Here is a 22,352-nt window from a genome sequence, read left to right on the forward strand (position 1 = left end):
GGTTAAAGACTGTTTAAGCCCCAATAGTCTCGCAAGCTCGATGCGCATGCGCATCGACAGGCGAGACCTAAAAACTGAACAGATAAGGGATTGCATCAGAGGGAGGTGACAGAATGTGTTAAATATGTATTAATGAGATTAATGTGCATTAAAATGAGGTCCAGAGTACCTTAGGAATATTAATACCATCTCGTTTAAAAATAATCTGTTTTAATGCCTGAAATACAACAAACAGAAGAGACCGAGCTAAAGGAAATGAAAGTATCAACATTATTTTCTTTCAGTAAAGCCTGACATTCATTTCTTTATTCATTTTTTCATGTTATTTCGGCAAAACAGAATGTTTTTTTAACATGAAAAACTTTCACCTTTCCCATCCATACATAACCAGCCAGAACTCGTATTATCTATGGTTTGTTCAATGATTTCTCAAGTCTAGTTAGCTAGTTTTAAGAGGGTCCAAACGGTTTTCACTAAAGGATCCTGCTGCCGCAGTGCTCTTGCTTTGAATGTCAGAAAGAAATAGTAATCAAATCACTATTAAAGTGTTTTACAAAAGCAAGCTAAAAGACCTGTAGAACAAGATAAAATAGTTAAACATTTCAAGCAGAAAATATTGTACAAATGTAGATTTAAAACTATGCTAGCGTATCAAAATTTGTACGAAAACAGAGACTCCAGATTAAAGTAATGGTCAAGTATTGCAATTTTGTAATGCAGCTTTTCAAATTGCAAATGTTGTGGGAACAGGAAGATATCCAAATCATGAAATATAGCCCCAAATATGCAAAAACAAACATCCTGCTAGAGGGTCCATGTTTTCATCAATATATACTTGTTTCAATACAATGGCAGAAATGCAGACGACTTCAACAGCAACTAACTAGTTCTTGAACTCTACCATTTCGAACATGGTAATAAGTTCATTCAAGAATCTTCCAACAAAGTAGACTATTGATTACATAAAAACAAATTCTACCCAATTAGAAGCATATGCAAGACAGAAGCATCCTGATTGCATTAAACAGAACATAAGCGAGACAGAAGCACACTGATTGCATTAAACAGAACAAGGTGTCAGCCAGAACACAAATCTGTTACCAAACAGGAATTAATATGACACACAAAGTCAAAATAAAATTAAACCGATATGAATGTGTAACTCAGTTGTGGGACCACTAGAAATCCAATTTACTTCTATCTCGTCATTATGATAGAGCAAGCCAGCAGGATTTGAGCTTACCCGCCACTCTGATTTAAGTCAAGCACCACACGAGCCCGGTGACAATGGACCTTTGGCACAGAATGGAGAAAGAAAGGGTGCAAGACAATGGTGCCAGGGTACTTTGGAGAAATAAGTACAGTCCTTTTATCCAGATTGCACTCAACGAGGGAGCAAAAGATGGCTGTCATTTTAAAGTTTAACCACAAAGTAGGAATGGTCCTGTTGAGAGAAATAGCCTCTGTGGTACAGCCTGGGTTGCATCCTATCACTGCTGTTGGGATAGCATCAGATTGGTTCTGTTCTCTACTTCTTCCTGCCACCTCTCTCCTTCAAGGCCAGATGAATGACTGATCCGTTTACCATGTTGTAGAAAGCCAAAGAATTTGAATCTTTGATGAAAATGCCCTACAAAAACAAACAACAATGTGAGAGGCATAAATAAATGCATACATGGGCAGTAAAAGTACAGGAAAGCTATGCATACAACACCTTGTTCCAAGACCAGACTGAGGTAAAGTAAATGTTACTAACATGTAATAATGGTTCTCCAGTATAAGTATTGCAGATAGGCCATAATGCTGATCAGAAATATCAGAAGAGTTAATGGAGGGGTTTGGAAACCCCGTTTTTGCTATTTAAACAACATTCACTTTATATCACAAACTCTATGAAAGTTCAAACTATAGGTTCAACTTAGCTCCCTTTTTTGAGGCAGTGTAGAATGGTGGTATCTTCTAATTTAAAGGACGGAACAGCCCTCGTGAGCACAGTCAGTCAGTCATGAGGACACGTTTAGTCACAAGTAACCGCCCTGCGCTTTGTTAACCAACTCTAGATAAAGCCATTTGAGCAGAGTGATTTACACTTCAAGATGCAATTCTCTGAAAACTTCACTCCGAACGGAACCCTCACCTACCGACCACCTGGATGGCAACACACCTTTATAAACCTTATCATAGACCTCGACGCTCCGCTCACTATCGACTCCAGAGCCTCCATTCTCCTCAGTTGTCTCAACTTTCACCTGTAAGACCACAACGACCCCTGCTCCACAGCACTCCTCGAAAACTTGAGCAACATCTGACTCACCCAGCTTGTCGCAGAAGCAACCCACCACAGACAAACACTGGACCCCTTTTTCATCATATGGAACAGTATCAAACACAACTCCATCAAACTGCTCACATTGCCTGGCTACTCCATCATCCACTTACAAATCAACACACCTCAAGTCAACACCCCTACTAGGCGCAGCAGGGGCAAAATCACAGAAGCAGACTGGCTCAGTGCACTCAGCACAGATCAACCTAGCCCCACAGACAACCTCAACAAGCACATCAACAACTGCGAGGACTCCCTCACACCTATTAAACCCAACAAGTAGATCAAACAAGCAGGCCAGCTGGTACACAGAAGACCTCAGAGAAACCAAACACTCAAAAAAGCTAGAAAGGTATGGAGAGCGAGCCACAACACCACAGCAGAACTACCTAAAAGGTTGTACTCAATGCTATCATCAGCAAATAAGAGACACCAAGAAAAGGCACAAGTAGACCCAATTGAAGGAAGCTTCAACAGCTGTAAGGAAATCTTATTGATCATCAAGTATTTCACCTCACCCTCAGCCACTGTCAACATCGCTGCCTCCCAACAACTCTGCGACAAACCTATCAAACTTCTTCCACAGTAAAATCACAAACATCTACAGCAACTTTGCACACCAACCCAACCCCAGAAAACTCATCGCTAACCCACCAACCAACACAGCCACCTGACTAAACTGACAAACCTCACCAGAAACGACACAGCAGCAATCATGCCCTCAGGGGCCCCAACGTACCCATGACCCACCACATCTACAACCTGGGAACATCCCAATCAGCACCGCCATGACCCACATCATCAACACCTCTATCACGCCTGCCACTTTGCGGATGAATAGAAACCTGGAGAAATCAACCTTCCCCCCAAGAAGCCAACAGACTATCCAGCTCAACTGAGCAATCTGCGACCCATCTCCATGCTCCCCTATCCAGTCAAAGTGACTGACAAGGCAGTCAACCAGCAACTCACAGCCCACCTCAAACTTCACCATGTTCTAGACAACACACAATCAGGATTCAGAAAGAACCACAGGACCGAAATAGCACTCATTGTGGCCACAAACAATATTTGAATCACCCTGGACCAAGGAGAAACTGGGGCGCTCATCCTGCTCGACCGGTCCGCAGCCTTCAACACAGTCTCGCACAACACGCTCATTGTAAGACTCCATGAGATTAGCATAGAAGTATCTGCTCTAACAAGGATCCATTGCTTCCTCATGGGAAGAACCCAAAGAGCCAGGCTGCCACCTTTCACAGCAGAGGATAAGAAACTGATATGCAGTGTCCCACAGGGATCGTCCCTCAGCCCCTCCCTTTTGAACATATACAGGACAATACTCACCAACATAATTTGATCACATCACCATCATCTCCTAAGCTGATTACACCCAACTCATCCTCTCCCTAACGGACAAGACAAGCACTACCAGAGCAAACTTCACCAGCAGTATGACCATGGTAGTATACCACATGTGAACCAACTGCCTGAAGCTCAACTCCGACCAAAAGAAGTACTGGTCTTCTGACATACCCAGGGACTCCTACTGGTCGCCGTCAGAGCCAGGACCCACAGGCCATGCAAGAAATCTAGGGATCATCCTAGATGACAAGCTCAACATGACCACTTAAGTAATCGCAGTGTGCAACTCCTGCTTCCACATCCTAAGCATGCTGCGAAAGATCTTCAAATGGTTGCGTCAGAACACCAGATGGACCGGCATCGCAAGCACTCATTACCAACAGGCTGGACTATGGCAACGCACTACGCAGGAATCTCCAAACAACTTCTTCATAGACTCCAGACCATCCGGAACACAGCCACAAGACTTCTACTTATCCTCCCATGCCACACATCACACCAAACCTCAGTAAGCTTCACTGGCTCCCCATTCACAAGCGTAGCCAATCAAACTTCTCTTGCACACATACAAACCTTGACACAACACAGGGCCAGAATACCTACCAGCCTCATACACTATAGCCAACACACCAGATACCTGTGCTCTGCCTCATTCCAACACACTCTCCGCATCAGCAAAAACAAAACTGGAGGTCACTCATTTTCCTACATCGCATCCAAGACATGGAATAACCTTCCTCAACACATCAGAGCCTCCTACTCGAGTTGCACAACTAGCTGAAGACCTGGCTCTTCGTATAAGTACCTAGGGGAATACACGTGTAAATATCTGCCCTAGTGCCTGGATACCCTTTGAGGGGATTAGTGCACTATACGAATCAACATAACTGACATAAATGTGAGGTATGCATGGTGAGGGAAGACAAAACACACAATGTGTGGTGAAGCTCTTCGTAGGTGATGAAAATACCTTAAAAGTAAATCATAGTTGAAAATGCTCTAACCTTCTTAAAAAAGTTTCAGAAAAAGTTCAAATTCTTAGAATGCCTACCGTACAGGAATCAGAGTTAGGTAGACTGAATTTGGTATTGATTAGCCCTGGTCTGTGGAGCGATAGTGATGCTAGGTACAGATAGGTTTGCCCAAAAGTTGGTGTCTCCACAGCAAATTCTGCACATATCAAACAACTCTAAGAGAGCAAACAATAAGGTGCATCTTTTCCATGGAACCCACAAACACTTGCTGGTGTAAACAAAATACTCCAAAGAACAAGTTACTTTTCTTCTGTAACACTCTGCTGGGTACTCCAAGTGCAGATTTTTCACTTTTAGAATACACCCAGGCATCATCAGTCTGGATCCAGACATTTTCTCAGCACTGCTCTTGTGCACCACTAAGTGGCATTGTGCAGCTCCACTTTGACCTACTTTTGCCCCAGAAGTGATGTTGCGGAGGCACATTTAAGATCCACCCCTGTACGTGGACATCTGTGCCTTGATCGACTTTTTCTGCGCCCTTTCGACATGGGTCACAATGCAATTTGAGTTACCAGTGTGCATATCTCCAATTTAAGACCTTTTTAGATGGTAAAAAGTAAACACTCTACAGATAGGGGAGGTTAGAGGGAAATGAGGAATCTTCAGTTAGAGTATCCACCAGAGGGAGCTTTACTGAAGGTAAGTCACTTACTCCACTGATTCATCACCTTTTAAGTAGATACTAAAGCAGGACCTCCCAAGGTGAAGTACCTGTGTAGCGGGCTCTGACCAAAAAGCTCTGCAAGACATATTGGGCGAAATGCCCATCCTGCTTGACAAGGTAGCAGTGCTCGTGAATGTTTACACAGACATTCACGTCAGAGCCTGAGAGATGCCTAAAAAAGGCATGCCACACTCTAATGCAGTGGTGGCAGCATTAGCCCTAGTGGAATGGGTTGTCAAACCTTCCAGAGGCTGCATTCTGGCTAATACGTAACAAACGTCAATGAAGAGGAATATCTACACTGACAGTCATTTTCTGCACCACTTCGCCTTTCTTTGGCCTTAGAGAATCTGACCTAAAGCTGATCGTTCATCCAATGGTCCTTTCTGCAATCAATGTAGAAGGTTATACCTCTATTTGGGGTTTAGTCGATGGACTCTTTCCTCCTCCTTGAATAAGTTTGACCGGTCAATGGACGTTGGAAGAGTGATGGATTGTACAATGTAAAAAGAAGTAATACTTTCAGCAAGAAGGCTGCCTGGCACCTCCAGCTGAGCTTATCTGTCCTGGAGTTTGAAGATCCCGCTAAGTGGTTCATAATCAGGGAGATGCCTTGATGCATCACCAACTCTGGAGGCGCAGAGCCCTGTTTGTTGTAGTACCACATGGCGGTTGTGTTGTCTGAGAGCACCCGCTTCTCTTTGATAGACGGATGAATGGCAGAAAACAAAAAACGTTCAGCTTCAGGCGAATAGTCCACAACTCGAACAGACCGATATAGAACCTGGAGTCTGCCACAGACCAGAGTCCTCGGATATCTACCTCCAAATATGACATCCCCAGCCAAGTAATAACATCTGTCACAATTGTCAGTTGTGGTTGTGGCAGGATGTGAAGTCTGGCCCGGTTGCAGTCAAGAAGCTATTTCTTGCGGTCTTCTCGGAAACTTGAATCAGACACGTTTCTTTGGTGCTCGACCCACTGAGACTTCAGATTTCACTGCTGAACTCTCATTTGCCACATGGCACAGCTGACAAGCAGGATGCAATAGGAAAACAGGTAAGGAGGCCAAAGATTCACTGTCACAAAGACCCAGGACAGAGGCTGAAATATAAGGATCCTAGCTAACCCTGGGCAAAGCACTACGCTACGCTCGCGTAGTTCGCGAAGTTTGCGCAACTTCACACTACGTGAACTGCACGTAGCACAGTGCAAACATGCGTAGCGTAGTGCAGCGGTCATTTCTTGCTTGCTCGCGGTCCTCATCGTCAAGTTGGCGACCGCGAGCAAGCAAAATGACATCCTCGCGAGACTTTTTCCTTGTTCGCGATCGGAAGCATGGAAAATAAACCTCCCGGCGAGATTCTCAACACGGGTGGTCAGGTTTCTCATTGTGAGTGGTCGCGCATGCTCGCGACCGCTCACGATGAGAAACCACCAGTCCGCGTTGAGAAAGCTGCAGCTCGAGTAAAAATCTACTCGAGCGGCAGAAAAGTACAGCTCGCACTGTGCAAGATGCCGTTTTCAATGATTGCACAGTGCCGGATGCTTGTCCGCATTGTGCAATCATTGAAAACGACATCTTGCACAGTGCAAACATGCTACGCAGTTCGTGAAGTGGTATACGTAGCGCGAAGTGCACTTTGTGTAGCTTCGCGTAGCGCTACTTCGCGAACTACGCCCACCCCTAATCCTAGCCTGAATATTCTAGACTATTCGTGATAGAGGGAAGGCCCTGAGCGACACTATATCCAAGACCACTCCTATGAAAGGAAGACTCTGCAAAGAAGTTCTGTTGTTGATTGAGAAACCCAACAACAGGAGTTCGTGCTGTCCGAAAGTGATACCCGATTGACTGTGGCAACCACCGCCATCACTTGTGTGAACATCCGAAGGGCACTGGTAAAGCTGGAGGGAGAACAGCAAATTCAAAATGATTCTGGCATACCTTGAACCACAGATATTGTCTGTGGAACTGCAGAAATACGAAATACGACATATGAGATATGAAAATACCAGCAGGTCCAAGGACACAATCCTGTCCAGGACAGACAGAACCAGGGCCAGTGTGAGGATGTTTAATCTTTCCGTCAGCAAGATCACATTCAGAGGGCGAAGATCTAAAATAGGACAGAAGCCTCCATCCTTCTTAGGTACGAGCAAATAAAACAAGAGCAACAACCCACCCTAGTTTTGAGGGCAAAACCCTCTTGATGACTCTGTTGCGAAGTAGAGCTCGCACCTCTTGCAGGAGGATGAAAAGGTACTCTAAGAGCCGCTGTGGGAGGAAACTGCCGTTGGTCGGACTGGAAGGGCATAGCTCTGGTGTACGATGTGGAGGACCCATCTGTTAGAGGTGATGGATTGCCACCCTAGGAGAAAGAGTTCGATCCTGACTCCCAATGGGCATATATACACTGATAAGGACAAACTAAAGCTGTTTGGCAGCTGATGCCTCAAGGGATAGGAACTGGGAAATATAGGTGCCCTTGGGAACCTGTAGTCACCTGCTTGATCCCGATCCCCAACCACCAAAGGCCGCAAGTGACTGCCGCTAGGGAAGAGGGTCCTGGTACTGCCTGTAAACCAACCTGCTTTAGTAGCTGTGAAAAGCCTGAAACCGGTGAGAAAACTGTGCTGGAGGAGAAGCCAAAGGAACGTCCTATTGCCCAGCTCTCCTTAAAATGTCCGGTTTCAGAATTAGCTTTTTCGACGAATAGGCAGGATCCATCAAAATGTATATCCATAGGGGATTCCTGCACATCCTCAAAACCCTATGGAATGAATCAATGCATGGCAACAGAGCACCACACTGGTGTCATTTTCGTGCCCCAAGCAACTGGTCATATGAAGGCTAGCAAGTATGACTTCTATGGCTGCATCTGATCCATCCTTAATTGATTGAGCCAGGGAGGATGAACATAATTGGATGATTTGGGATGGGTGGCTACCCACCTGCAAGAATAATCACAACCCTCATCAAGGTGAACCGTCAAAGTCACTAAATTAACCAGAGCTCACCCCCCTGGTAGCTATGGCACAGAGCAAATAGGCTCAACTTAGGTCAATGTGTAAAGTATTTAAGCAGTACCAAAACAGTAATAAAGTCAAAATGCAAAACAATAAAAATCCCAAACCGAACTGGAAAAACATAGTAAAAGTTAATAAGGAATATGCTACTTACCAGTATGCATCTGTTCTTGGCATGTAGGGCTGCTGAATTCATATCTGTGCATAGATCGCCGCCTAGTATTGGGTCCGGATGATTGCACTTTGTTGTCTTGGAAGAGTCTTCGAAGTAACACGAGATAGGTGACTCCTCCCCTGGACTACAGTGCGCATGGGCATCTTCTCCATCCTCAGATTGTTTTTCGCCATTGTGGCAGAGAAGAAGATAGTAAAGTAAGAGATGGCCATGCCAAAGATAATGCTGCAGCTGCGACAGGCACCGGGGAGAAGGGCGGGCGATATGAATGTCAGCAGCCCTACATGCCAAGAACAGATGCATACTGGTAAGTAGCATATTCCGTTCGAGGCATGTGGGCTGCTGAATTCATATCTGTGCATAGACTATATAGCAATATCTCCTCTAGCAGTGGTTACCTGTGCCAGCTGCAGCAGTTTGAAAAAGAGTTTTGAGGACAGCCTGGCCTACAGCAGCTTGCTGTTTTGCTTGCACGTCTACACAGTAGTGTTTTGTGAAAGTGTGTATGGTGGTTCATGTGGCTGCCTTACAAATGTCTTCAAGAGGAATATTCCCTAGGAAAGCCATGGATGCCCCCATTTTCCTTGTAGAGTGTGCTCTTGGGGGGACGGTTAAAGTGCGTTTTGCCTTTTGATAGCATATCTGAATGCATTTAACTACCCATCTGGCTATTCCTGACTTTGATATTGGATTTCCTTTGGGTTGTGGTGCAAAAGCAACAAATAATTGCTTTGTCTTTCTAAATGATTTAGTTCTGTCCACATAATAAAGCAGAGCTCTTTTTACATCTAGTGTATGTAGGGATCTCTCAGCTACTGACTGTGGATTTTAAAAGAATAATGGCAGTTCTATTGATTGATTAATATGGAAATTGGATACGACCTTCGGCATGAACTTAGGGTTTGTTCGAAGAACTACCCTGTTGGCATGTACTTGCATGAAAGGTTCTTGAATTGTTAGTGCTTGTAATTCGCTTACTCGTCTGAGTGAGGTAATGGCAATCAAGAATGCTACCTTCCACGTTAAGAATTGCAGTTCGCATGAGTGTAGAGGTTGGAAGGGAGGTCCCATAAGTCTGGTAAGTACTATATTTAGATTCCAGACTGGGTAAGGGGGGTGTCTTGGAGGGATCACCCTTTTAAGACCCTCCATGAAGGCTTTGATTGCTGGTACTCTAAACAGTGAAAGGTGTTGCCTGTTTCGAAGGTATGCTGCTATAGCAGTGAGGTGTAGTCATATCGAAGAGTATGCTAAGTTGCATCTTTGTAGATGCAGCAGGTAACATATAATGTTTTGTATGGAAGCATCTAATGGGTTGATTTGGTTATTGTTGCAGTAAATAACAAATCTCTTCCATTTAGCTGCATAGCACGCTCGTGTAGTTGGTCGTCTTGCCTCCCTAATGATGTTCATGCAGTCTGGAGGCAAGTTAAGGCATCCAAACTCTAAGACTTCAGGAGCTAGATCGCCAGGTTCATCTGATTGGGACCTGGTTGTCTGATTTCTCCATGGTTCTGAGTTAGAAGATGGGGTGCGAGGCACAGTCTTTGATGAGGAACTACTGAAAGTTCCAGGAACGTTGTGTACCATGGTTGTCTCGCCCATGTGGGAGTAACTAGGATTAGTAGGAGTGACTGTTGCCCCAGTTTGCGTGCCACCAGCGGAATCCGCGGTGCTGGGGGAAAAGCGTATGCAAATCTGCATGACCAGTTCATCCATATCACATTGCCCTGTGACAACGGATGTGGGAACCTGGCGTCAAAGTACTGGCATTTCGAGTTTTCTTTTGTGGCAAACAGGTCTATTTCTGGGTGACCCCACTGTTTGAAGAATGGCTGGAGAACTTGGGGGTGAATCTCCCATTTGTGTAGTTGTTGGCTGTGCCTGCTGAGCAGGTCTGCTATCGGATTGTCTTTCCCTGGAAGGTGTTCTGCTAGGAGAAAAATGTTTTTGGGAATTGCCCACTTCCATGTTTGTGCCAGGTGGGACAGCTGTGGAGAGTGTGTTCCTCCCTGTTTCTGGATATAGTACATTGCGGTCATGTTGTCAGTCCGGATCAACAGAGTCTTGCTGTACAAGTATTTTTGGAATGCTTTCAGGGCTAGGAAGATCGCTAGCAACTCTAGTTGGTTGATATGCAGTTTCTTTTGTTTAGTTGTCTAGAGCCCATGTACTGTGTATTGAAGGAGATGGGCTCCCCAGCCTGTCAGTGATGCGTCCGCTGTTAGTACTAGTTGTGGAACCGGCTCTTGGAACAGTCGCCCCTTGGAAAGGTTTTGTGGGTTCCACCACTGCAGAGAGTTGTGAGCGCGACTGTCTACCAACACTAGGTCTTTTAGTTGTCCTCGAGCCTGGTTCCATTGCCGTGATAGGCATTCTTGTAATGGGCACATTTGAAGTCTGGCATGGGGGACAATGAATATGCAGGAGGCCATCATGCCTATGAGCTGCATGAAGACTCGAGCTGGCAGAGAGTGTTGTGGCAGAAATTTGCGAATGAGCATCTGCATGCTGGCTATCCTTGCTGAATTTGGGTATGCCTTTGCCATGGAGGTATCTATAGTGGCTCCCAGATATTGTTGTGTGTGTTGGATGGTAGCAGATGCGATTTTGGGTAGTTTATCGAAAACCCTAGGCTGTGTAGCAGCTGAAGTGTTTGAGACGTGTGTCTTGCACACTGTTGGTACGATTTCGCTTGTATTAGCCAATCGTCTAGATACGGGAACACATGGATGTGTTGCCTTCTGAGATGTGCTGCTACTGTCGCTAAGCATTTTGTAAACACTCTTGGAGCTGTGGTTACCCCGAAGGGCAGAACCTTGAATTGGTAGTGTTGACCTTGTATTGTGAACCTGAGATATTTTCTGTGAGCTTGATGGATGGGTATGTGAAAATACGCATCCTTGAGGTCCAGTGTTGCTAGGAAGTCTCCTTGTTGTAGCAACGGGAGCACTTGCTGTAGTGTGATCATATGGAAGTGCTCCGACAGTATGTATTGATTTAGGGGTCTGAGGTCCAATATTGGACTGAGAGAACCGTCCTTCTTGGGAATAAGGAAGTATAGGGAGTATACTCCTGTTCCTTGCTGTTGGAAAGGGACTGGCTCTATGGCCCCTTTTTCCAGCATGCATTTCACCTCTTGTTGGAGCAGGGCGATGTGTTCTTTGGACATAGGACGGTGTCTGGGTGGTATGTTTGGTGGTGTAGAAGTGAGTTCCAGGCAATAACCATACTGGATAATTTCTCTCACCCACCTGTCCGTGGTAATTGCGTGCCAGACAGGTAGGAACTGTTGGAGTCTGCCTCCGACCGGTGTTAGGTGGTGTGGAGGTAGCGTGATGAAGTCACTGTTTTGTGGCACTGGAGGCTCTGGTGTTATTGCCTCCACGTCCTCTTCCCTTATTATTGTTGCCCCTATAACCTCCTCTGTTTGAGTTTTTGGTGAAGGAACCTTGTTTGTTGCTTTTGTATGAAGATGACGTTTGCGAGGTATTGCCTCGTGTGGTTGCCCTGTATGAGGAGCGTCGAAAGGAGCCTCTATGTTGCTGAAACTGTAATGCCCCCATTGACTTTGCGGTTTCCGTGTCCTTCATTTTATCTAAAATGGTGTCGACAGCAGGGCCAAATAGAAAGTCCTGATTGACTGGCTGGTTAAGAACGGTGGACTGCACCTCGTTCTTAAAGCCGGAAATACACAGCCATGCATGTCGGCGTAGTAAAACGCTAGTGTTAATAGACCTGGCTGCGGTGTCGGCTGCATCAAGCGCACATTTGATGGAGGCGTTTGTAATGAATTTTCCCTCCTGTATGAGGTCATCAGCTTGTGCTTTAAAAGGCTGAGGTAGGTGTTGCATTAAGCTTCCGAGCTGGTCATAGTGTGCCCTGTCGTAAAGAGCCAGTAGAGCTTGTGTATTCGCAATCCTCCATGAACTGGAGGCCTGTGCTGCTACCCTTTTACCTGAGGCCTCTAGTATCTTTGATTCCTTATCGGGGGGAGGTGCTTCCCCCGTTGTCTGTGAGTTGGCCCTTTTACATGCATTAGCCACTACCAGTGAGTCTAATGGTAACTGCCCTCTGATGTAGATAGGGTCTGTAGGGGCTGCTCTATACTTCTTCTCAATTCTGGGATTGATTACTCGTGCCCTGGCTGTATCTTTAAATATGTCAGGTGCGTGTTTTAACACTCCCTTTAACATAGGAAGTGTTCTGACACTCTTTTCTGAAGTAGGGGAGGTGTCAAATAAGAAGTCTGCTTCTACAGGGTCATTATGCATGTCTACAATGTGGTACTGCGCTGCTCTGTCTATTAGTTGGTTGAAGACAATGGTGTCATCAGTAGGTGACGGCTTAGTTGGATAAGAGGATACATCAGGGATGGGATGGGTGTTGTAAGAATCTGTTGGCTCCTCTCATGGTTCATCTAGTGGGTGAGGATATTGTGGAAAATTATACTCAGGCTGTGGATCTTCCCCTGTGTTCCCCTCATTGTCCCCGTGGTGAGAAGGAGAGTAAGGAGCAAAATCTGTAGTAGGCATAATAGGATAGAAAGGAATGAAGGGTCTAGAGGGAGAAGTCCCAAAGTCCTTCTTCTTTAGTGGAATAGGGGGATGAGAGTTAGTGTCCAGTGGCCTCTTCTTCCTGTGCAAGATTGTGACTTTACCAGTCTCAGGATTAATATATATTTTTGCTTGGTCGTCTGATGGATCTGGATGGAAGAGTTCTTCCTCTACAGTCCTTAGTTGTGTGTTTGACTTTTTGGGTCGATAACACCTTCTGCTTCGACGACTTTTGGTGTCTTGTTGCTATTCTTCGGTTCGGGCCCTTTCTTCGGGTCGACGAGTGATTTCGGGTCGACCGGATCTTTCGGTTCGACACGTTTCTTGTGCTCGACAGGCTTTTTTGGTTGACTGTCCTTTGCCGAGTCGATGGTGTTTTTGGGATCGACTGGTGTTTTCGGAGCACTTGTTTTTGGGTTGATAGCCTTCTCCGGCCGGGTTACGGGCTTCGGTACGGCACCCTTTCTGTCGGCAACCTTTGCCGGGTCGACGGTTTTCGATACAGCTGGCTTGTTCGGGTCGGCGACCTTCTTTGATTCGGCGCCCTACGGCTGTGTGTCCTTGATCGGTTCGACGACCTTTTTCGGGTCGACGCCTTTTTCGGGTCGACACTCTTCTTTGGCTCGACGCTTTTGGGCTGTACGTCCTTTTTCGGTTCGACGCCCTTCGGGTCGACGACCTTCTTGGGCTCTGGAACCTTCTTAGGGATGACGGTACTTGGCCCTGGGGTCTCTGAAGGCTTAGGTTTCGGTGCCGAGCCGGATGGCGGGGCTGGGGAAACTTTTTTCGGATCTTGGCTAAGGCCTTTTGACGATGCCTCGACCAGAGCCTTCGGTAACTGGGTAAGTGGTGTCAGGGGTAGTGTACTCATGATTTGCCCCAGTGGGATCTCGTCATCTGAGTAGTCCTCGACGGTGACGATCTCTCGGTCCGAATCTGGAGCTTCCGGTAATTCTTGGTCATCAAAGATGTTGTCCGGTTCCGGTGCCTGTCGCTGCATCTCTTGCCTAGCGGCCCGTCGAATCCGCATGGTTTTCTTCGACCGAAACTAGGCGCAGGCTGGGCAGGTTTCTTCCTTATGGTCTGGTGAAAGGCACTTGTTGCATACTGAGTGTTTGTCAGTATGTGGGAACTTGGAGTGGCATTGTGGGCACCTTTTGAACGGGCTTCTTTCCATCGACAGCAGGCCCACGTGGCGCAGAAAAGGCCCAACGGCCCGCGTCGACGACCGAGTCGAGATGGAAAGCTTGATCGAGTAAAGAGGTACCGAGCGAGAACAATACCGTCGAAGTCGAAGGCCTTTTGGACTTTAGAAAAGTTTTGTTTCGATTCCGAAGTTGGAGTATAGGAGTAAAATCCGAACCCAATGGCGAAAAAACCAATCTGAGGATGAAGAAGATGTCCATGCACACTGTAGTCCAGGGGAGGAGTCACCTATCTCGTGATACTTCGAAGACTCTTCCAAGACAACAAAGTGCAATCATCCGGACCCAACACTAGGCGGCAATCTATGCACAGATATGAATTCAGCAGCCCACATGCCTCGAACATAAAAGAACACCAAAATGACAAAAATCCAGTAAGAGGAACCGACCACAGATCTGAATTCGTAAAGTTTTAAAGTAGAAGTAATCAGCCATGCCAAGTGTACCAGGTCTACGCGTGATGTGTTGCTCCAGCCCAGGTTTTTTCTTTAAATTCTGGGAATTGTAGTCATGTTTATTCCATTAAAAAACAGGACTACTAGTTCTAGAATTCAAAGAAAAAACTTGGACTGGACTAGCACATCACACATGGACCTGGGAAACTTAAAAGCTATAAGTAGCTCCAAAAGGCACAAAGTGACAATTATAGTTAATGGTCATGGTCCCAACAGACATGGACCTAGGTACAATTTGGGGCTGACCACAACAGAATGCGGGTCAGATACACTAACCAGATTCGTCATGGTCAAAGATTTAACTTTTTGACTTAATCCTTTAAGTCCCAATCCACCACAAGAGTACACTTCAAAGACCCACCTCCACAGGATCTCCAGGTCCACTAGTTTATCGTTTCTCTACACTGGTGGGTTTCCCCTGTTGATAATACATAGTATTTGCCTTTATCATTATTAGGGTGCATGCTAATTAGTTTGGCTCGCCTATTCTTTTCAGGTTGCTACCATCACTTAGTTGTCTTGATGATGACCCAGATACATCATTTCTAATTGGGTCGAAACGCTGACAAATGAACTGGTGGACTGGTCGGATTTACCATGATGTATGCACTGTACTCTTATTTTGAGTCTTGCCAATAGTATAGCACTTTATCAGCCCGTAGAGATAAATGTACATATATGTTGCATATATTTTTGTAAAGCACCAATGCACATCATCTTCAGTGATGTCCCTTTTCACTCCTACCATCTAGTGTTGGGCGTGGACGTCTGGAAGTTGCATTTCTCTGTAGTAGTTTCGAGTCACAAGGTACATCATAACTCCCCCCTTAGCCCAAAATGCACAAGGACAAACCTCCACCTCTGGTTTTCCTCCAGTGGGTAATTATAATGGGGGCAGTGAACTAAAACATAATGCATTTGCTGTGCACTGCAGACGGACAAACAGTGGAAAACATCTTGTATGATTGCTCGCTTCTGGGGAGGAGGGAAGGCACATGTGTATCTAAAGCGCTACACACACTGAACAAATGGTTCCAGGGTACGGAACATTTCCATTTGTAACAGCGTAGCATGTGTTGCTCTAGATACAAATGTCATGAATAGTCTATAAAGCAGTACCTCCCCTAACAGGTGGTTAATGAGTGGATAATGCAGACGTCTGAAACACATTTCGTAGGACTGTTTGTCCAACGGAAGCCTCCCGATGGGCTCGGAAGGCCACACAATAATATTTGGTAAATGTGTAGTTTTCACCAGGTAGCCGGCCTACATAGGTCTGCTATAGAAATCTTTCTTAAACAGACCATGGTATCTGTCTTCGTTCGAGTGGAAAGCATTCTAGGCACCTAATAAAACTTATACTTAGCCTTAGGACAGCAACTTGTACATGTTCAACAATCCATCTCGCAAGACCACCCCTGGAAAAAGGGTATCCCGTATAAGATTTTGAAAAAGCAACAAAGAATGGATGTAGTTCTTTCAATGCAGTACATCAGTACAGTACTCCTTTGACAGCACGTGTGCGTAATGTCCTTGTTGCCACAGCCTCTGAATGTAGGAAGAAAATGGGCAATTCAGTCTGGTTTACACAAAAAGTGAAAAAGACTTATGTGAGAGATATTTGGTTTGTTATAAAAGCCACTACCCCTATGCACCGGACTAAAAAGTTCCTCTGATGTTAGTGCTTGCATCTCACAGATTCTCCTGAGAGAGGCAATACCAACCAAGAAGACTACCTTCCAAGACAAGAACTGCATGTCAATGTAAGGACTTGAAAGGAGGACCCATCAGTCTTATTAGGACTATTCCCAAATTCCAGGCTGGCACAGGAGGAGTTTAGAGGAATTGCCCCTTTATGAATGCCTTGACTACAGGTATTCTAAAGCAAGATCAATGTTCTTGGGTTTGCCTGGAGGTTTATGCCATGTGTAAAAGACAGAAGATAATGTCTTACAGAGAATCTTTTATCTGTTTTTCTAAACAGTGATGGACAAATCTTTTCCACTAGTTATGAAACAGGCAAGCCTGGTAGATTGACGTGCCTCACACAGGGTTTGCATACAGTTCTCTGGAAGTTGCAGGTAACCAAACCTTTGGATCTCAGGTGCCGAACTGCTAGACTCAACTGCCTGAATTCCAAGCGTCTGAGCTGTACCTGTCGCTGTGTGAATAAACCCGGTCTTAGTGTAAGCTTTTTTGTAAGGATGGACAGGCATTTCCAGCACCATCAAGAACCACACCTGTCTTGAGACAGAGGAGGAAAACAGTAAACAAATACCTCTGACCAATTAATCCATAGTGCATTACCAAGGAACTGTGGGTACCTGGAGGCAAAGTTTTAGGTTTTACATTGTGGCGGACAGATAGACTGTGGGTGTGCCCCATCTGTGAAAGTAACTCTGAAGTACTTGGGGTTAATCTCCCATTCAGAGACTTCTAATGCGTCGTGCGCAACAGGTTTGCAAATTGTTGTCCACCCCAGCAGGTGCTGCAGAACCAGCAAAATCTGAGACAATGCCAAATGTTTTGGCCAAGTGCCAACAGCTAAGGCAAGAGAGGAGGTATTAAATTAAATTTAGGCCACACCTTTAAAAACATTCTTTAAAAACTTACTTCGTATTGAAGTTTCTGTTTTCCAGCAGGCATTCCAGTTGCTTCATGTATCTTAACCTTAATAACAGACACCTACGAAGGAAATATAAACATAAGTATGTCAAAGATAAACTGGCAGAGAGAAACATCAAGTCAAGAAAGCCCCTTGAGAAAAGGTAATCCCAAGAATTCCTGGGGAAGCAACCCTGCAGAAACCTAGGAGAGGACCACTCAGAAAATGGACTCTTGGAAGTGCAGTGGGAAATAAAGTGGTGACGCGGGGGAGCTGCGAGCCACAAACTCGCAACCAGGGGGAGCCGCGAGCTGGCGACCAGGCGGAGCCACCAACTGGCGATCTTGGGTAGTAGTAAAGCTGGGTTGCGTGGGAGTACAAAAGCTAAAGTCTGCGGGAGAAGAGATCACCACCCAGGGTAAAAAAGGAACTTTGAAATTGAGAAAGAAATCTTAGACCTGGGTGAGAAATTAACCTTTGAGTCAATGATGGAAGTGACACAGACCTCAGGAGTAAATAAATTCAGACTAGGGAGAGAAGGGTAGATCAAATTATGCATAGCATCCATAAGTGTATGGATGCTCTGCAGAGGGCATCAAGAGAAGGATTGTGTAAGCTCAGACTGGTCAGTGAGCAGATGACACTGGCACATTTGGATAAGCAAAGGTAAAAAAAGGAATGAGAGGAGAGGGAAACCTCATGCACAATTGTAGGAAAACGTTGAAACTGCAGCACAGAAAGAATGACATTTAATTCTAATTTACATCACAGGTATGTTTAACATCAATGGGAAGTCCCCCTCTACATAACAGTACAAGTCCACCTACAACTCACCCAGACTGTGCTTTTCAATTTGATATGCCTTAATATCCATGATAACACAAGCATTGCTAAATAAAACACATACCTTCACCTCCAAATTAAAAAAAATATATATAGCTGGCTGTCAGCATACACAGAAATTACACACCTGGTCTGTGAGGGGGAGAGTAAACATAAGCCCCTGTCCACCTAGTTTCCATTCTGTCTTATCTTGCATGTTAGGAACTTGGACTTTGACTGTAACTGGACCCTATAAAGAAACAAGAGAGATACATGAATTACAAATGAGCAAATAATTAACAGAACTAAACTTCTCATGCCAAAATAGGAGCTTATTACTATAAAAGTGACCCAACCTGGGATGTCTCAATTATTATACAAAATCCAAGATGCAACAGACCTGCGGATCAGTGTTCATGTAAGGTCTCCATGTTAAAGAGGCAAGATCTTAATCCCACCAAGCGGGATTCAGATCTGTGTATCTGGTTTGTACCTTACTTTAATGATTTGCAAATAACAGTAACCACCTCCTCCCACATTGGTGATATTTCAAAGGAGGTTAAGCACACACTGTCTAAGACTAGAGGGTGTGCTAATGCAAGTGTACTGCCAAATCAAAGTATACCATGCCCCAAGGCATGAGAAAGTATTCTTGTTTCATTTTGAATATATCATAACAGTGAATATGGCTCTTTTCCCCGCATATCATAACCCCGCATGTGGTCACAACGCGGTCGTAACAATGACCACGTTGTAACAACGCATACCATTAGTCTGCAAGTCATAACAACAACTTGCGGAGGGGGGCGCTGGATGTTGGAATAGTAAAATTTACTATTCCAACTCCAGTCTGTGCGGATTGTAGGGAAGGTGTTGGATTTTAAATCCACTTGCGGGGTAATGGCATGCGTTGTCACAATGCGGTTGTGACACCATGCTGGCTGACAGTTGTTTACCCATAACAGCAGAGGGGTATGTGGTAGAGTGTGGGTACTCGAAAACATTTTGGCACGGGCCAATAAGCTTGGTCTGTGATCTGACTAAGGGCCGCATTGATGCCAGTGGGGTGGGAGTTAAGGGGGCATTGGCAGTACTGTGGTTTTTGGGGAAGTGAAGCATATACATCTAGTGGCTCAATTGCACAATGTGAAACCAGAAAACCTGGGATTAATCTCAGCTTCCCCACTTTACCAATTTGTGTGATCCTAGGCAATTGTTTTAGTTCACTTTCCCTCCTATTTCTTCAATATCACATATTAGAGAACCTGGACTATGGGGGAGGAGTTGGGTAGTTTTCTGGTTTGAGGGTGAGGCGGGGTAGGTTTGTGGGCTGGGGATTGGGTCAGGTAGTTTTCTGGGCTGGATTGCTTTGGGGCTATTTTTCAGGGCTGTGGGCGTGTTTGGGTCTTTTTTTAAATTAGGAGTTAGGTATTAGGCCTCAGGGTAGGGGAGGGTAATGGGTAGTCCGGTAGTTTTTAGGGGAGGGCAGGGCAACTTTTAGGGCTGGGTTGGGCAGGGACAGGGTTTTAGGCATCAGGGAAGGCATAGCGTGGGAGTTGGGAGGGGGTAAGGTTATTTACACCTCAGGCGGGGAGGATTGTACCTTACAGCAGTGGGGAGGGGGGATGGCGAACTTAGCCACACATGCCCCTTTACCATACATGCTTTTACCACAATAATTTACGGTAAAGGAATCCGCAGTTAAGGAATGCGTGGTAAAGGAATGCGTGGTTAAGACGCAGTCATAATTCAGACCGCGTTGTTTAGGCAGGCGGGGTTGGGCAAATCGTGGTTGCATTATACAACTATTTTTCTGCTACCATACACCAATCCATGTCTCTCTTCCACTCCAGGAGAATTGGTGTAGTTTCGGCCCCCCAAAGACGAGCTATGTTACGCTTTGCAATCATCAAACCTAGAGTTAACCCAGGTTTGATCGGCTCATCCCAAGTCTCTCACACATTAAACAGACACTACTTGAGTAAGAGCATTAGATTCTCACCACAAATCCCATTCATGCACAGCACCACTGAGTCCCAATAAGATTGAACTTTGGGACAAGCCCAAATTATGTGGTAGAATGACCCTTACTGCACACGTCTGACATAGCTGATCTACTCTTTCGCCTATTTTTACGATCGCGCTACAAGAGATGTGGGCCCTATGTAGTATTTTAAGCTGGACCAATCGGAACAGAGTCCTGATGGGCACATCCCTAGGTGATGCCAAGGCTTCTCACCAATCGGCTTCCTACATTCCCATAAGCGTTTAAGAGTATCATGTGAATTGTATATACGTTTGATATGTCAGCGATATCGCCCTGCGATGATTCTGGGAGGACCGCTCCATGGGCCAGTGCGATTGCAGGGCATGGCGAATCTGCAAATAACGGAAAGTCTCAGTGGGAGCTAAGATGTAGGCTTTTGTAAGTCCGCAGAGGGTATCATCTCTGTCCCGGAATAAAAGTCTCCCACCCTTGAGAGCTCCAACAGGTCCCATTTGTCGAAGCCCTGTCTTGTGCCCATTGTACCTAGAAGCTCGGAGTCCCACAATGGTGTCGCCTGAGTAATTCTATTTCTCCATCCCAGCTTGGTGAGTGACGAAGGCCAAATTTGGACTGTCATTGCCATCGGTTCCTCCAAGGAGAGGCGACGCAGCTTAGTGTAGAGTGCTCCGAGATACCCCTTTAGTTGGGGAAACAAACGGTCTATCAGGTAAGCAGGTTCAGTCAATGGTTGATTGCCCTGCTGGTTGATAGTTGTCAACTGCGCCTCTCTGTAGTAGGTTTGGATATCAGGCAAGGCTATCCCTCCATCATACCAACCGCAAGTCCGCTTATTAAGGGCGATTCGTGGGGAGCCTCCATCCCTTAACATGGCTGTGATCTCACTCTATAAGGCTTTAAAATAGGTATCTGGCACAGGGAACGGAGTGTTTTGGAATATGCAGAGGTGTTGCGTCCCCTTGTTTGAGACTCTAGCCAACTCGGTCACCTGGTCTTTATATTCCTGTTTGAGGCTTAAGGTGTGTTGCACGTCATCACTATCATTCCCTATCAGTTGTGCCTCTTAAGTCTGAAATATTGTGTCAACTGTCGGCCTCATATCTCAATACAAAGTAAGAAGAAAACAGATTAAGCACAACAAAGCAACCCATAACCCTCTCATGCCCTCCCCCTTTAGAACAACCCCCCTCCCCGCATTCCTGATTGACGGACCCAGAACTGCCCGCCCCCCAACTCAGCAGAGTGCCTGCCGTCCCACCCCCACATAGAAGACTAAGGAGACTGTGAACCTCCCTCGTACCAAGCCCCCCTCCCCACAGTGGTCGCACAGTTACACCACCGAACCAGTTAGGATAATAATACAACATCAGTAAACGAACAGGCCTCGGAGCACGAGGCAGCAATCACTTCGAGCCAACAGGGGCTACGTCAAACCAAATACGGTGTACGCCCCCACCCCACCATAGAGCTCTCAGGGCTTCTCACTCAAAAGTGTGTCACTGCTACATCTTAGGACTTTCAAGAAAAGGATATCTCCCAATGTATCGAGCACAGGTCTCGGTTGTTAGTTCTCCTGGTGAGTTATTGAGAGGAGCTCCACCCGTAGAGTGTCCTTTGTGAAATGTCCACCAGGTGCCATCAACCACCCTCTCCGCCTCTCATGCTGCACCCTGCGGTTATGGCCCCTGACTGTTCGCCATCCCTCAAGCCATTCCCATGCCGCTTCCAGTGTATCAGAAACCAGGCCTTACTCTCGGACTCAATTTGCAACTTTGCTGGGAAAAGCATTGAGTACTTCACTTTCCCTCAGTGTCTTTTTGAATGCCAGTAAGCTATGTCTCTGCCTCTGTGCTTCAAGGGTACAGTCTGGAAAAAAGGCATCTTGGGCATTATCGTAGAGCACTGGTGGAGCAGTGCGGGCTGGTTGTAGCACCCCATCTCAGTCACGGAAGTTAAAGAGGTGGGAATGGATAGGCCTCGGTGGGGCACACAGATGGGGTCGACAACCCGGCGTGCTCTCTCTACTGAGAAGAACTTAAAGAGACCGCGGGGCCGGCAGTGCTTGAGAATGAGGTACTCTATGAATAAATCTGTGGCTGGCTCTTCC

The 22,352-nt window shown here is 45.8% G+C and overlaps 1 protein-coding gene across 1 annotated transcript in view; it reads right to left on the reverse strand.

The window, feature by feature from the left end:
- Positions 1–273: 273 nt before the first annotated feature.
- SF3A1 (splicing factor 3a subunit 1) overlaps positions 274–22,352 on the reverse strand; it is a 145,606-nt gene continuing 123,527 nt past the window's right edge. The window contains exons 14-16 of the mRNA XM_078667241.1: positions 18,389–18,490; positions 17,427–17,498; positions 274–1,630 (exon numbers count right to left, since the gene is read on the reverse strand). Of these exons, the coding sequence (XP_078523367.1) occupies positions 1,529–1,630; positions 17,427–17,498; positions 18,389–18,490 (276 nt within the window). The 3' untranslated portion in view covers positions 274–1,528. The remainder of the gene's footprint in view (positions 1,631–17,426; positions 17,499–18,388; positions 18,491–22,352) is intronic.

This window comes from Lissotriton helveticus, chromosome 11, assembly GCF_964261635.1.
Source record: "Lissotriton helveticus chromosome 11, aLisHel1.1, whole genome shotgun sequence".
NCBI lineage: Eukaryota > Metazoa > Chordata > Amphibia > Caudata > Salamandridae > Lissotriton > Lissotriton helveticus.